We start from the raw sequence: 18,169 nt of genomic DNA on the forward strand, positions 1-18,169 counted from the left end.
AAGCTGAATCTGTCTGGGAATACCTAACGTCAAAGGTTGATATAAAAAGGCTGAATCTGTCTGGGAATACCTCTCGTCCTGGGTTGTTATAGTTAAGCTGAATCTGTCTGGGAATACCTCACGTCCTAGGTTGATATAGTTAGGCTTAATCTGTCTGGGAATACCTCACGTCCAAAGTTGATATAGTTCAGCTGAATCTGTCTGGGAATACCTAACGTCCTGGGTTGATATAGTTAGGCTGAATCTGTCTGGGAATACCTAACTTCCTTGGTTAATATTGTTAAGCTGAATCTGTCTGGGAATACCTAACGTCCTGGGATGATATACTTAGGCTGAATCTGTCTGGTAATACCTAACTTCCTGGGTTGATATAGTTAAGCTGAATCTGTCTGGGAATACCTCACGTCCTAGGTTGATATAGTTAGGCTTAATCTGTCTGGGAATACCTCACGTCCTAGGTTGATATAGTTAAGCTGAATCTGTCTGGGAATACCTAACGTCCTAGGCTGATATAGTTAGGCTGAATCTGTCTGGAAATACCTCACGTCCAAGGATGATATAGCTCGAATGAATCCGTCTGGGAACATCTCACGTCCTTGGTTGATATAGCCCGCCTGTGTCTGTGTGGGAATAACGCAAATAGGCTGAATCTTAGTTGTACTCCCTGAATGTCACAAATGTTGTCACAGTTGTATTACCTCTCAGGAACCTCGAAAACGTAACTACAAAAATTCAGCAAGGCTGCAGTGAACCACCCATCCTAGACTATCCAACTAATTGATCTGGTTTTATTTTTAGATCAATAATACAGAATTCTACCTTAACATTAAAAAATACTCGTTAATGATTTAATATCACATTTATTAATAACCATCCAGACTAAAACTGCTGATATTAGACGGTTTGAAATTATTGGATGGCTGGGCTAATTCTTTTTGCCTTAATAGCATTACTGATAATGGGCTATCCATCTGTTTATCATTGATTGAAAAATTAATTTCATATTCCTATTATTCATCGCGGATTATTAATGTGAGATTAATTACATGTCGCATGGAAGCGTCCGGTAATAGAGGTTGCTTCTTTTTACCGTTACGATGACGGTGGTAAATATAATCTGATGAACTGTCAGCAATGGGGATCTCCGGATGTGTAGGGTTGGCATTTTGCTACAGGTTATGATTCCTATTGCCCTGATGGTTGTGCTTGGCTGCAGTGTTGACTGTTTGTTCTTGACTAACCGTGCATCTGATGTGCATTTAAATATTCTGTGGCATTAGGAAAGCGGCATTCCGATTAGATGACTTTGTTCGTTTTACTATTCCACAGTGGTAGGGGGCGTGGGTGTCTTAGTCGCCGAGTTGCTTCCCTTAGGTGGCCAGAAACGTATGATCGTAGTTCGGATTCTCCCTGATAAGGTTTCAAGGTTTATCAGAACAATAACCGTGCTCGTGATTTCAAAAAGTGGTAAACGTAAGGCCTGCATCACTTCGTGCTTTCCTCCCAAATTAAGCTGACACGCTGCGATATGATTGGAATACTGTTAAAAGCGCCGTTAAACCCAACACACTCACTCACTCGAAAAGTGGTAAACCTGCATACTTTCGGGCTTTACGCCAATATTAAGGTGTCACGCCATGATGTTATTGAAATATTGTTCAAGGCAGTGTTTAACACATTCATATTGCGTGCACACGTGATATTAGCACGGCATTATTTCAGTTAGAAGATTTTGTGAAGGTTCTCGACTCGTCTTATTGCATAACCTTTCAAATACACCTCGGATCGCATGCAGCATAGTCACTCGCACTCCTTGCCTCAGTTCTTCTGAGTGGGTTATCTTGGGCAGCGATATGACGGCGGTCTGTACATTTCTGGACCAGACAATCGAGCGATTGACACCATGCACGTCTATCTACGCAACTATAATACATGCAACAAGTCAGCGAGCCTGACCATCCGATCCCGAAAAAGAAACACACAATTGTAAATACGACATAAAATACGCATGCATGCATGATAATGCCTATGTGTGTATTTTTGGCCGGGGCCTTATACTGAATAAAACTGTCTGTCTGTCTGTCTGCCTGCCTGCCTGCCTGATGACAGGTCCTAGATGGTTAACACTTTGTTGAAATCCACAAGCGTTGACGATATGGCCATGACAAACCTAGTTGAGTCATCAAGGCGAATCTGGGACTCGAACCATCCTCAGTGGATCCTTGCACTTCTAAGGGAGACAACAAAAGTTGATGTTTTAGAGGAATTATGCTTTTCAGTCCAGGTCTAGATGCTGTAGCTAGAGCCTGTGTTGTACACAGACATCCTCTCTATGTAATAAGGGTCACAATGTACAGTTAGACTGATATATTTGAAATAACAGACAACGGAAGCGGGTTTTGAACGTCTTGAATCAGATTTGCTACGTCTACCAAGCGCCTCTTAACTTGGGACTTTGGTGGAGCCAAGGTTTACTAGTAATCATCACCATTACGCTACCTTGCCAGAGGGATTAGTTCTCTCCCCAGTCTAGTTATTCTAGGTAAACCACCAGTCCCACATGAACTGCATACTAGCTGGGTACGACCAATGGCGTCTACCCCAGTACAGGGTTGGTATGTGATGAGTCCATGACTGGTTATATTTACAATGGAAATCAATAGACGACTGGATTTATTTTTATCTTTGATAAAATACATACGGATATACCAAGCGCACAGCATGCTTATACAAACTACACGAGATGTACTTTTCAAAATTCAAAGTTTAAATATTCCCGTGAAGATCCGGATCATAATTGGTCTCCAGCGATCCATGTGCGTCGTAGGAGGCAACTAGCGGGATCGGGTAGTCAGGGTTGCTGACTTGGATAATGCATGTTACCGTTGCCCAGCTGCGTAGATCGATGCTCATGATGTCAATCACTGGATTGTCTGTTCCAGACTCGATTATTTTCAAACCGCCGTCACATAGCTGGAATAATACTGATTACGGCGTTAAACAACAAACAAACAAACAAACAAACAAAACTAAATAACCAATATTACCACGACAACGTGTCGGCCGAAATATACCACAGAGTTGATCCAGCATGAATTATTCAATATGATTAAATATATCACTGCACACGTGATCCCATCAGGACATAATAGGCAGTGAGAACTGGAAATGTGCAATGAAGTGCTACTAATTATCAAAACTTATAGTGTAACAGTTAGTGACACATAATACAACCAGCTGCGGGTCATTCACGAGCTGATGCACCTAACGGTATATTTCTTTTGCATGATTAGGATAATATTATTAGATTACGATCATGAATCAGCTGTTTTGACATGACCCGACAAAGGAAAGTAAATAACAAAGCCATTCATTAATAAAATATGCTCAGAGTAAGAGCATACGGGGGAAGCCCTGGAATCAATATCCTGCTTAAATACCTACAGCAAAGGGTAAGCGAGGTCACTCGTTATTTGAAGTGGACATTTGCGAGTGGACTTCTGACCAGAAGGAAATGACTAGAACAAGTTCATTCCATTGTGAATATTCATTGATTATCTTATGAGAAGGATTACAAATATGGACGCAGTAAAATTACTCGAACTAGACAGAATATGATAAATAATTAAATGTAATGCTTGTCTCCAGACCAGCCGTGTCCCGAGCGTTACTGCAAACGTTAACATCTTTGTATCACGTGCGCATTAATGTGATCTTCTTCTGCATTGTCAAGGCCTGGAATAACAACTTTTACCCTTTTGTGCGTATGTTTCTTGGTTGTCAAGGTGATAAACAATCTACAGTCGAGTGATAACTAAATAGTATAAATAACATTATGTCATGGTTCTCTGACAACCATAACGATTTTGACGGATATCTTACGATATTTTGCACCAATTTCCGTAAATATTGCCCCTGAGTTGTTGATCTGTCATGGTGGTTGCGGTTACAAATTGAAAAAATACAGCGAATGGCACTGCCTTTTCTGCCTAGTCAAACCCATCCAGAACTTGAAATTAATTTAATGATGTATTTATTTTTTAAATTCAAATAGTTATTTTTATTTATTTATGACAGCCAATCATACTGATGATTTCTATTACCTTTTTAAATTACTAATTGTTGGTTCCAAGCGTCCCAGATATTCCCAACTGCTTCAGCCGTGGTGAGCATCTCTGTCAATGTGATGACATAAGGTTACTACTGTAACAGTAGGGTAGCCACAAATTCCCACATGCCAAAACATCTACGGACTAAAACACACCCGAGAAGATCCTTGTGTTCAGCAACCAATGCTTGTCGTAAGAGGCGATTAACGGGATCGGGTGGTGAGGCTCTCTGACGTGGCTGGTGTATACCAATTGCGTAGATCAATGCACATAATGTCAATCACTAGTTCAGACCTCATTATTAACAAAGAGTCATCATATAGCTGGAATACATCTTCCCCAGGCAAGGAGGTTAACTGACTATAAAAGTCCAGTTTCCACCCTTGCCGAACTAGGCTGGAATTCCCAGGCTCTATCGTAGCGCCACCAGTGGCCATTACTTACTCAGTTTTGTCCCTTCTATGTCCCTCCTATTGACCAATCAGATTCCAGCTCACATATCACTTGCATTTCCTTTAAATAAATGGTGGCGCCCAGTCAAGGCGATCTGATCGATAATCAAGATCCATATTGTGATAAAACAGTCTCACCCCGCGAACTACATCAAATCACTTGAGCACCTTGATTAAAACCTTGAAAAGATTTGGGAAATATCTGTCGACGCACAGTCGACGGTACATATATACACAAATCCTGCTGTCGACCGAAATCTTAACTTCGAAATCCATGTTGTTTACGAACCGGATGCCCAGTTCGTTCTGTTCGGCCTCGGGAAGACGGATGGAATATTACCGAGGGCAGCGTTAAACAACACACACTCAATCAGACTAAATCAACTAACAGCAGGTTCCAGTGAACAACCAATCCTTCGTGACCATGTCTAAAGAATGGCCTACTTTGCCATGCCCTGGTGACGAACGTAAAGTAGTAATGAGTAAAGTACTATTATGTTTGTTTAGTTAACCTCACTGACAGTTATTCTCCACTAATTACTATATGGCTGCAATACTGCCAGTGTGATGTACAACATTAATTCACTCAATCAATATGCTCTGTGAACTGCATACGATGGTGACCCGTGAAGATCCGGGGTAGAATAGGTCTTCAGAAACCCATGGCTGCCGTAACAGGCAACTGTGCTTGTCGTAAGAGGCGACTACGGGGATCGGGTGGTCAGCCTCGCTGACTTGGTTGATGCATGTCATCGATCCCAACTGTGTGGATCGATGCTCATGATATTAATCATTGGATTGACTGGTCCAGACTCGATTATTTCAAACCGCCGTCAAATAGCTGGAATATTGCTGAGTGCGGCGTTAAACAACGAACAAACAGCATACGGTGGTGCAAGAGAATTTAACTTTGTTATAACATTGCATATTCAATCGAGATGATACGGGTCGTTTAGGTACAAACTGCATATCTTCCAAATTAAATACACACTGACACATTCTTAAGTTTTAACACTTAAATACCAAACGTATGACGTAATAAATGTATTCTTCAAGGCTATCTGTTTCAACTGAAACATTTTGGTAACAAGTTCTCCACATTTAGACTTGAATAAGAGATGGTGTGTCTCAATAGAGAACGAAAAGGATGTGGAAGCATACATGATGTGACCTGACATGATGTGTCATAACCAGATGGTGTCCTTCGATCATCTCGCCATCGACCTGATAACTGTCGGTAACAAGTGCTGATATCGAACTCTTTCTTCCCCTGTCAACTCCTGTGGACGTCCTCTCATTGTGTTCACTCAACAATCATTCTCAGCTCCCTAGGGAGTATACAACCCATGTTGCGTGAGTGAGTGACTGGGTGAGTTTGGTTTAACTCCGCTTGCAGTTCAGTTAAATAATAATAATAATAATAGACATATTTATATTGCGATATATCAACACCACAGGGGCATGCTCAAAGCGATATACTATTATTTCCCCGGTCAATGGATCAGTGTACACTCAACAATCATTCTCAGCTCCCTAGGGAGTATACAACCCAAGTTGCCTGTGAGGCGCTAGAAGGTTAACCACATTACCATCTCATCCTACCGGGTACCCACTCACTGCTGGGTGAACAGAGGCATATTTCGAATAAAGTCACTTGCCTAAGGAGACGCCACATGTGGTACATGTGCTTCAGTGTGGGGAAGGACCGAAGCCCTAGAAACTCTCAGGAGCCAAGCTGCTGAACACGGTCACCAATCCAAGGACTCTCCGCGACCGACGTTGCTTAACTTGATTTGTGACCCGTGCGCTGTGCACAGGACCACGTACCGACACTTATACCATGGAATGTCTGCTTCATTCAGTAAGACCACCAACTGCGATACCTCTCGAGGACGTTGTTTACGGTAAACTGCAGACTAAGAAATCATCATAATAGGAGGAACTCTGAGAATAGAACCACCGACCAGCAGATCCTGGTACTGCAAAGGGACGAAAGTTTCGCTGTGACCATAAGGACAATCGTGCCCATTGTAACCCGTGTTTGTTCCGCAGTAGCCAACCATTGTATGTGAGACTTGGAAGTGCATGACAACATTGTGAAAGTTGCCCTGTTACCTACAAACGAGGGACTCCGTGAGCATCTCGGGTTAGAACTGATCCCCAGCAACCTACACTGATCGCAAGGACGACTCAATTGATCGGGGGTTCAGGCTCGCTGAGCTTGTTGAAAGCGTGCTGACGGCGTTGATCGTTGCTCACAATATCGATCACTAGATTGTCTGGTTCAGACTCGATTATTAGCAGCAACGTTGTTGACTGCTGCGTTAAACAACAAAACAAACATATTTTCATATTCGCAAGAATTTTAAGAGCATGTACAAATGTCATCTAGCTGCGATCACTGAAACAACACTGGTTGCACATTTATCTATAAACACGTTCCACCGGGTTAGAATAGGCTTTCAGCAACCCAGGCTTGCCGTAAAAGGCGATTTATTGGATCAGGTGGTCAGGCTCGCTGACTTGATTGATGCATGTCATCGTATCCTAGTTGCGTACGTCGATGCTCATGATGTCAATCTCTGGATAGTCTGGTCCAGACTGGATTATTTAGAGTGAGTGAGTGAGTGAATATGGTTTAACGCCGCTTTTAGCAATATTCCAGCAATATCACGGCGGGGGACACCAGAAATGGGCTTCACACATTGTACCCATGTCGGGAATCGAACCCGGGTCTTCGGCGTGACGAGTGAACGCTTTAACCACTAGGCTACCTGACCTCCCCGGATTATTTAGAGACCGCCACCATAACCGAGTTCGGTGGTAAATAACAAAGAAACAAACAAACGATCTATAAACACCTGGCGACAAGACGATGAGTATATTAACAACAACTAGGTCAGTTGTGACGATCTATACATGACAGCACGTGCACATGACAGCACTAGTAAAATACGCGTAGAACATCAAACGAATTATGAAATAATCATCACAGATGCATTATTGATTCGAGTGAGTGAATTGGGTTTAATGCCGCATTTAACAGTATTCCAGTTATATCGCGGCGTGTCAGCTTAATGTGGGAGGAAAGCCCGAAGTGATGCAGGTCTCAGAGGTTTACCACTTCTTTGAAACCCACGAGCACGGGTATGGTGCTGACAAACCTAGTCACATAATCGGGGCGAACCGGGATTCGAACCCACAATCATAGGTTTCTGGCGTGTCCAAGGGACGCAGCTCTGCACAGCGAATAGCGGCCCTTAGACGACTGGGCCACCCGTGCCCCATATTGATTCATAAGTATTCATATTAACAATCGAAAGTTACATTTCCCTATCGCATATCAGAATACATATATACTATCAATACATGATTAATTTTATTCATTAAAATCCTTACATTCATGACTGAATCAATGAGTGAAACGAATCAGCTTGAGGCGTAACTTTGGGGCTGCTAACCAGCGTACCACACCCCAGGGGTTCACTAGTTAGGGCAACCGTCAACCGAAGTGTGACGTTAATCAGTTAAGATGAGCTAACATTGGTCAACCAGCCTTGGTCAACACGGGTTCAGACCCGTGAAGATCCGGGGTAGAATAGGTCTTCAGCAACCCATGCTTGCCGTAAAAGGCGACTATGCTTGTCGTAAGAGGCGACTAGCGGGATCGGGTGGTCTGGCTCGCTGACTTGGTTGATGCATGTCATCGTATCCCAACTGCATGGATCGATGCTCATGTTTTCAATCCCTGGATCGTCTAGTCCAGACTCGCCGTCATATAACTTGTTTATTGCTGAGTGCGGCGTTAAACAACAAACAAACAACACGGGTTCATCTGGGGCGTCCAGGGTTTTGAAATCTAACGCAGTCAGTCTTCACCTGCACGTGCATTCCACGTAACCTGTGACCCCTCTTCCGGTTGATGGATAACTATATCCGCTTATCAAGCCCGGCCATACCTCACATAATACCTCGGCTTATACGTGACGAAAGTCCTATCAACACAGATCAGTGTAAATGAGTATATCATTGCAGCGTATTGATTCTTGTGTTGTGTGACAGACGCGCCCGAGGTGACAGCAGCTGTTATTCAGCCACTACAAGACAGTGTTGACTCGGGCAATATGGCGTGTTATCGAACAGCAAGGCGATGTTTAGAAATACTGCCAAACCTCTGCTCATCACTGATCACACTGCGCTATATTTGACATATGCTAACATCCTAACGCTTTCCTATCTTGACATAACACAGTGACTCCACGCCATTCACATGTTAATGTGGTGTTTTTGTTTAAATAACTGTGTATACCAATAATTTGTGTCCTATTCACTACTTAAATACATTACTATTTTCGCCATTTGTGGTATAAAAAGAATAATTGTTGAGCTCCCGTTGAATGCTGAAGTGACGAGCGTATGCCGGGCAATATAAAGTATGCACCCACGTTTGAAGGTGGCTAACAATAAACAAACAAGACATGGTTCGATAGCGATGTATTTGATACGGGTATCACAGTCATGTTTTGGACCTTACGTTTGCAGTGTTTCGGCGACTGTTTTCAGCCGAGTAACGTATTGAAAATGTTTGTAATCTGTAGGTCAAATCCTGTTTTTAAGTGTATACTTTCTTCTGCAGGGCAGTTTACATAGAAAACTTTACACTCGTTTTTCGGGTGTTGTGAATGGGTTACTGACAAATCCCACACAATGAGTCACTTCTGGAGACAACACACAGCTAACATTGATTAAGCCCATGGTGTTTATTTTTAAACGTAAAGTCTAATGTCAATTACATTTTAAAGAGAAAGAGAAAAAGCTTTGAGAGGAAAACGCAAAGCAGGGATATCAGGAAACATGCTTTACTTCGATAAGTGCTGAAAATGTTGTTTGGCTTTAGTCACCATTGGCCATATCGAACTAGTGAGTGAGTGAGTGAGTATGGTTTTACGCCGCTTTTAGCAATATTCGAGCAATATCACGGCGGGGGACACCAGAAATGGGCTTCACACATTGTACACACGAACCCGGGTCTTCGGCGTGATGAGCGAACGCTTTAACCACTAGGCTACCCGACCGCCCCCTATATCGAACTGGTCCGTAGCTCACTTAGGAATAATAGTTCATGTAAAATACATAGATTTCGGAAGAAAACAACTAGTCCCAATAGATATTCACTAGTCTCGGACTAGCGGCCTAGGGGCATTGTCCAGCAAAGTACTTGGATCGTGAAATCTAAACCTAACGCATAAAGACAAGTTTTGCCCTTTTTTTCCTTCTGGATTCGGAAAACTAGCAAACGAAATATTCCTGGGTGGCGTTGTAAAAAAGCGATCTTAGCGCTAAGGTGGTCGTAACTCCCATACCTTAACATAGACTTACGACAGTCGTAGCGCTAAGGTGGTCGTAACTCCCATACCTTAACATAGACTTACGACAGTCGTAGCGCTAAGGTTGTTTTGTGCAGCGGCACCCTGATCACTGACGGAATTCGAGTTGAAAGCCATATGACTGCAGCCACTATATTATGTCAGATGAAATCATGCGGTGCGTGTCTTCCTCTCTTTGTACATCACGCACCAAGCATCAGGTGCGCAAACAAACCTTGGACGATCGGTATCATATTGCCACCACCAGGAGAGACCTCGAACCCGTTGAACGCCTTCCTCAACCCGTCTCTCATAACGTCTTATTTTTCCTCTTTCATAATTAAGTAAATGGTCGTACAATAAGCACGAAGAAATATCTGTCCATCAATCAGTTTGCAGGATGATATGTTTCGAAGTAAACAGCCAGGCAAAAGAAAGTATACACCTGTTTGGTGGAAGTTAAAAAATGAAACAAACTAGAAAATGGTTTTTCGATGGTTCTGTATTTGATGCGGGTATCATAGTTGTGTTTTGGACCTTAGGTTTGCAATGTTTGGCGACTGTTTTCAGCCTACTAAGGTAATGATAACGTTTGTAATATTTTGGGGAAATCTAATGTTGAAGTGTATACTTTCTTTTGCCCGTACAGTATACTATGTCTACCTATTCTGTTCCTACATACCCAGAACAGCCCATTAGTCTTGCAGGAATACAGGGCAAAATGACACTGATTTGCAACGATAAAATATACAAGGGGTAATCACAGGACACTTTGCCACTTCTAAAATGTCAATACCTTGGGGTTGGGTTGTTTTCCTTACCGCATGGAGGGCTACAGTCTAGCTGAGGTAAATAGTTGGGGAATCTCATCTCGGTATCTGTCCTCTATTAACAACCTGACGATCTAAATAAAGGCGACAGAGCACTTCCATAACAACACAGTGCTTAAAACAGAGTTCAGTGTACGATCCCGACTATATCATAAGCATGAGTTTATGAAATATTGAGGTGAGGTAAGGTGAAATGGGGTTTAACGTCGCGTCCAAGATTATTACACTTATACAGCGACGTGCATGTACGTGTGTGTGTTTGTGTGGCTGCTTGCACCAGTCCGGACTGATGCCGATTTATAGTGCTAGCTCACTGAGATACCATGTCGCAGTTTAACATGAATACCCCACTCAGACACAGTATACTGACTCCGAGCCGACCAGTCCTTGTTTAAGCCCCAGACAGGGTAACAACAAGTGCCATCTTTTAACGTCTTTTGGTATGACGCGGTCGGGGATCGAACCCCGGACCTTCCGCTCTCCGGGCGGACGCTCTACCACAAGACCACGGAGGCGGTCTATGAAAAATTGACAAATACTGAGGATACCTGATGTTCCCGACAAGGTGACCGTATCCTGCCCCACCGGTGGCACCCGTCCAGCTTGAGGTAATGGGTAGGGTCGAGGGTTAATGTTATAGATAAGGCCCTGACCTCCAACATAGTATACACAAGAAGGTTATTTGTTTACAGTTACTGTATGACAGAAAAAAAACAATCATAAAAGTCATACTCAAACAATATCCGGTCTGAGGGCTCATGAGGCACGAAAGTGTCCTTTTTATACAGCGAAGGATTTCTCCCATAGCATTTGCATAACATCGCTGGGGAAAGGGGGCGTTGTACATAATCAATCATTGAAAGTGGGAACTGTTTAATTAACCAATCCTGGCAAATGGAACTGTATCATTAACCAATCTTTGGCAGATTGAACTGTTTAATCAACCAATCATTGGCAGATGGAACTGTTTAATTAACCAATCATTGGCAGATTGAACTGTTTAATTAACCAATCGCTGGCAGATGGAACTGTATCATTAACCAATCATTGGCAGATGGAACTGTTCAATTAACCAATCTCTGGCAAATGGAGCTGTATCATTAACCCATCTTTGGCAGATTGAACTGTTTAATTAGCCAATCAGTGACAGGGTGAACTGTTTAATTAACCAATTACTGGCAAATGGAGCTGTATCATTAACCAATCTTTGGCAGATTGAACTGTTTAATCAACCAATCATTGGCAGATGGAACTGTTTAATTAACCAATCATTGGCAGATGGAACTGTTTAATTAACCAATCATTGGCAGATGGACCTGTTTAATTAACCAATCATTTACAGAGAGGGGTGTTTACAAACCTTAGGTGCCCCTTCCCGTCACACATACAAAAGGAACAAGGAAAGGCCTCTGGTAAGGACCGTCTTCTAATTGGGGTTATAACAGAATACTGAAATCGGGCCTTAGATAAGGAAATACAATGCATAGGAATGATTACATCAGATGATTCATTTGGTAAACAGTGTCAGCCCTCTGGGGAGAAAACATCCGAATATCTATCTATTTATCGGGTGCCCAATGGTATAAAAATGCATCTGGCACTGCATGACAAGAATACAGCAAGAAGTTAATGACCTCCAAATATATCGTACCAGTTATTGTTGTGCAAGATTTCCCAGGGACAAACGCATGAACAATCAACACATGGAAAATGAACATATGAACACATGAACAAATAAAAATGAACATATATGAACACACGAACAAATGAACATGTTCAATGGACAGTATGATGAAAAGAAAGAATCCTGGGGATTCAAAAACAGAAAATTGCATTATCAACTTTATGGATTGGTTGGTTGGTTGGTTTGTTGTTTAACGCCGCACTCAGCAATATTCCAGCTATATGACGGAGGTCTGTAAATAATCGAGTCTGGACCAGACAATCCGGTGATTGACATCATGAACATCGATCCACGCAATTGGGATCGATGACCTGCATCAACCAAGTCAGCGAGCCTGACCACCCGATTTCGTTAGTCGCCTTTTACGACAAGCATAGTCGCCTTTTACGGCAAACATGGGTTGCTGAAGACCTATTCTACCCCGGATCTCAACTTTATGGAAGGGGGGAAACTACCTCATGGTGAAATGACATTCACAGACTTCAAAGACGGATCAAGAGTAGACTTCTTGCTGGCACACTTAACTTTCAAAAGGAACATTCAAACATCGTTAGGGGTGCCCTGTTGCACACTTGAAAGAAAATGCATCTCTACCCATGTTACTAGCTTAGGACAAGCATATCATATAAGACAGCTTTGTGAAACCGGGCCAAGTGTTTAATATTGGAGTTATGTCATGCGGCATGTCCTGAACGAACCACAATGTCACGTAGACCAACCGATTTTGTAATGCTCAAATTTATCAATACAATGTGTTCACAATCGTTGCCAAAGCGAACAAAAGGCAAACTAGACGATTGATCATTCAAACAAATCATGTCCGCGTCGACTTGACACGGTGGTTAAAACGGAGCTGTGTTGTGTGGAATTCCATAGCTCAGTGTTAAATAGCAATCAACGATGCTGCATAAAACAGTTCAAAATGCTCAACACGTCAAAAGAGAAACATGGACCATTTTAAACGTTATATCAGCATCGACTCGTCACAATGTTGATGTGTGCAGTATGTGGTCTGTGGATTTAATACTTCAATAATAAATATCCATCATCAATACTGTATAATACGTGTGAAAGATGGTTGTCGTGTTAACAAGAGGCAGCCTTGACCGTTCAACACATGTAGCATCGACTGGTCACAGTATCTCGCACGAAGCAAGGTACATGCGGTATAGGACAGGGCGTTAATTAGTTAAATAGCCCTCTACAAAACTGTGTTTCGTCCTAGGACAGTATGTCAACTTACCTGTCGGCCATACAGCCTGATGTTATCGATCCTACTAAGGTCATGAGGAGTTGCACAAAGAAGACCCAATTCATTTCCTTCAGATCGGAGTTCGTTTGACATCCCAAATCAAACACTGTTGGGCCAAGGAATCCAACACAAACTCCAAAACTGCCGAACACGAGACAATAGGTGACAACTTGAAGCCTGTTGTCCATAAACAACCGCCAAAAAGAAACTTTTTCTTCTTTTCCCAGTGTCGTCTGCTCGCTGTGGGTTATCCATTTGGCTCCATCCACAGAAGCTGAATGATTCAAAGAATTGTCAGTTTCACCCCACTTTTCGTCCGTTCCATCCATTTTTATTCAATTCGTCCCCTCCTCCCGGCTGCTCTTGCTTGTATTTCTTGGCATGGGTTAAGTTCGTCTGCTTCACAACGTCTACCCAAACGAGCAAATCCACATTCCGCGTGATCCACTTGAGCAGCTGACTACAGTAGCAGCCGACACAATCTGCCGCAATGAATGCATAGGCTGCCTTATTGAACACATGAGGCTATGAAAACTTGGATCGGAAACTGTAACGGAATGACATGTTGTATTGATTTTACAAGCTCCCTCAACACAGTTGGGGCGATCTACTGGGTTTCACCTGCCGCTCAGCGCTTCATTCGCCTGACGTTTTTGAAGTTCCATTTAATTCTCTCAGTGGAGAAATTCTCGTTTACAAATTGCAGAGCAGTAATGAAGAAAAATGATGTCATAACGAAAAGGGTTGTATGTCAATGGGTTTACGCAACATAAAAATAGAGCAGTAATTTGACGGAGTCGGTTGTAAATGGAGAAAGAAGTTTCCAAGTGGAAATCGTAAATAAGACGCTTTCCTCACGTTCTGAAACGACTTACGTAAAGGCTGATTGCCTGGCGTTGTTAACTCAAGTACAAGAAGTTTGTCTGAATCATTTCAGAATTACTTGTTTAAAGACATGAAGCAAAACTTGTAACTTGTTTACCTTCTAAATACTCTTGGTGGTGTAACGTGGTGCGCAAAGCTGTTTCGGATTACAGAGAGCTGCAGGACGTATAGGTGTCTGACAGTACCCTTCAGCACGACCTACCCTTCTTTTTATCTGAGGTGTGTTTGTTTGTTTGCTGTTTAACGCCGCACAGCAATATTCCAGCTATATGACGGTGGTCTGTGAATAATCGAGTCTGAACAAGAAAATCCAGTGATTGATGTCATGAGAATCGATCCACGCGATTGGGATACGATGACAGTTATCAACCAAGACTGCGAGCCTGGCCACCCGATCCCATTAGTCGCCGCTTACGACAAGCATAGTCGCCTTTTACAGCAAGCATTGGTTGCTGAAGACCTATTCTACCCCGGATCTCCATAGGGTATTTTATCTGTGGTAGTAAACATAGTTTTCCTTGGGTGATTATGACAAGTGGTCACATATACTACTAATACAGGTTAAGGACCATTAAAGACTCGGGTGGTCCTTAACTTCTTTTGAGTAGTATATAAAGAAGTTGTTATACATAACACTCCTTTACTATGTAAGCACTTTCCGATTCTTTCACACACACGCACGCACGCACGCACGCACGCACACAGGTAGTCAACATTAGTTGTCTCTGAAATTGAACCAGCCGGTTGGGCGAGTGACTTTCGTCATCTCGTTACCGTTTTGTGAGATTCCCAACCACGAGCAGCTCGGACAGTTGCGGCTTTGTGACGTAGTTGTGTAATTATTACTGTAGCATGTATTGATTACAGTGGGCAGGTTGATCTTAAATAATTGCATTTCAGTTTTCCCCTTGTTCATTGAAGAGCGCACGTCGTATGCCCCGCCACATGCAGATCTCGGCTTCAAGGGAAATGCTTAAAACAGTCTCCATACCGTTCCAAACATCAGACATGCCATAACGATGTAAATGTCTCGTAAAATCGAAACGCTGTAATTAGCTTGCTCTCCCAAAGTTTTGGGTTTTAAGCAAGAGTGTGAATAGATCCTCTAAACAGTGAAATCAACCAACGTGAAATATATATTCAGTACGGAAATATGTGAATTCACTGATAAATTATACGTATAATTACGATACTGAGATTATCAGATTGAACATCATGAGTGAGTGAATATAGTTTTACCACGCTTTTAGCAACATTACAGCAATATTACGGCGGGGAACACACACCGACTGCTGAACATCACTTCTGTCATAAGACAAACCATAACTTCATACACTGTATCTTCACAAGCAGTCAGAGTACAGAGTGAGGTTGAGAGACGCACTTCATGGGGTCAGGAGTACAGAGTGAGGTTGAGAGACGCACTTCATGGGGTCAGATGTACAGAGTGAGGTTGAGAGACGCACTTCATGGGGTCAGGAGTACATAGTGAGGTTGAGAGACGCACTTCACGGGGTCAGGAGTACAGAGTGAGGTTGAGAGACGCACGTCATGGGGTAAGGAGAACAGAGGGAGGTTGAAAGACGCACTTCATGGGGTAAGGAGAACAGAGGGAGGTTGAGAGACGCACTTCATGGGGTAAGGAGAACAGAGGGAGGTTGAGAGACGCACTTCATGGGGTCAGGAGTACAGAGTGAGGTTGAGAGACGCACTTCATGGGGTCAGGAGTACAGAGTGAGGTTGAGAGACGCACTTTATTGGGTAAGGAGTACAGAGGGAGGTTGAAAGACGCACTTCGTGGGGTCAGGAGTACATAGTGGGGTTGAGAGACGCACTTCATGGGGTCAGGAGTACAGAGGGAGGTTGAGAGACGCACTTCATGGGGTCAGGAGTACAGAGTGAGGTTGAGAGACGCACTTCATGGGGTCAGGAGTGCAGAGTGAAGTTGAGAGACGCACTTCATGGGGTAAGGAGAACAGAGGGAGGTTGAGAGACGCACTTCATGGGGTCAGGAGTACAGAGTGAGGTTGAGAGACGCACTTCATGGGGTCAGGAGTACAGAGTGAGGTTGAGAGACGCACTTTATTGGGTCAGGAGTACAGAGTGAGGTTGAAAGACGCACTTCGTGGGGTCAGGAGTACATAGTGGGGTTGAGAGACGCACTTCATGGGGTCAGGAGTACAGAGGGAGGTTGAGAGACGCACTTCATGGGGTCAGGAGTACAGAGTGAGGTTGGGAGACGCACTTCATGGGGTCAGGAGTACAGAGTGAGGTTGGGAGACGCACTTCATGGGGTAAGGAGTACAGAGTGAGGTTGAGAGACGCACTTCATGGGGTAAGGAGTACAGAGTGAGGTTGGGAGACGCACTTCATGGGGTAAGGAGTACAGAGTGAGGTTAAGAGACGCACTTCATGGGGTCAGGAGTACAGAGGGAGGTTGAGAGACGCACTTCATGGGGTCAGGAGTACAGAGTGAGGTTGAGAGACGCACTTCATGGGGTCAGGAGTGCAGAGTGAAGTTGAGAGACGCACTTTATGGGGTCAGGAGTACAGAGGGAGGTCCTCGATGCCTGTGCCCTGAACACATGCCGTCCTCGATGTCTGTGCCCTGAACACATGCCGTCCTCGATGTCTGTGCCCTGAACACATGCCGTCCTCGATGTCTGTGCCCTGAACACATGATGTCCTCGATGTCTGTGCCCTGAACAAATTATGTCCTCGATGTCTGTGCCTTGAACAAATGCTGTTCTCGATGTCTGTGCCCTGAGCACATGCTGTTCTCGATGTCTGTGCCCTGAACACATGCCCTCCTCGATGTCTGTGCCCTGAACAAATGCTGTTCTCGATGTATGTGCCCTGTCAAAGTGAGTGAGTGAGTTGGGATTAACGCCGCTTTGAACAGTATTCCACTTATAGTAGGGCGTGTCAGCTTAGTGTAGAAAGACACCCACAAGTGATGCAGGTGATGTTTACAGCTTTGGTGAAACCACGAGCATGAGGCATGGTGCTGACAACCTACAAACATGATCAGAGCGAATCCGGGAATCGGACTTTCCTACTGAGCACACATCACCTGAGTAGACTGGCCCATCGTACCCCGCCCTGTTAAACTGGCTGCCCTTCGTATGTCCCCTTATCTCTTTATGTACTGGAGCGGTCGGGTAGCCTAGTGGTTAAAGCGTTCGCTCGTCACGCCGAAGACCCGGGTTCGATTCCCGACATGGGTACAATGTGTGAAGCCCATTTCTGGTGTCCCCCGCCGTTATATTGCTGGAATATTGCTAAAAGCGGCGTAAAACTATACCCACTCACTCTTTATGTACTCCACGGTCACTTTCATTGTCTTGATTTTGCAAGCAAAGTTAATGTTTCTATCGGTATTCGTTGCAATGGAAGTAATCAGACTCGTTATTCTTTCAGTCCTTGAACATGTACTAGTATCTAGTTGATGAATAGCAGTGTCTATTAAACTGACACTTGTCTGGCGCTTACATGATATCATGCTGACTCATGAGATCAGATATGAGTTATTGCTTTGATCAAAATTAATATATATAAAAGTTAATAGAATGTAGTTAAATGGTCTTTTGT

General features: G+C 43.4%; 1 protein-coding gene across 2 annotated transcripts in view; it reads right to left on the minus strand.

Moving 5' to 3' along the window:
• Positions 1-14,251, minus strand: part of LOC124134224 (major facilitator superfamily domain-containing protein 4A-like) — a 110,801-nt gene extending 96,550 nt beyond the window's left edge. The window contains exon 1 of one of the 2 annotated variants that reach the window (XM_046498956.2): positions 13,685-14,251. In XM_046498956.2, the coding sequence (XP_046354912.2) occupies positions 13,685-14,022 (338 nt within the window). In that variant the 5' untranslated portion in view covers positions 14,023-14,251. The remainder of the gene's footprint in view (positions 1-13,684) is intronic. The other variant, XM_046498948.2, reaches the window with a different exon arrangement.
• Positions 14,252-18,169: the final 3,918 nt, after the last annotated feature.

Source organism: Haliotis rufescens, unplaced genomic scaffold, assembly GCF_023055435.1.
Source record: "Haliotis rufescens isolate VD_foot unplaced genomic scaffold, xgHalRufe1.0.p SCAF_16, whole genome shotgun sequence".
In the NCBI taxonomy this organism is placed as follows: domain Eukaryota; kingdom Metazoa; phylum Mollusca; class Gastropoda; order Lepetellida; family Haliotidae; genus Haliotis; species Haliotis rufescens.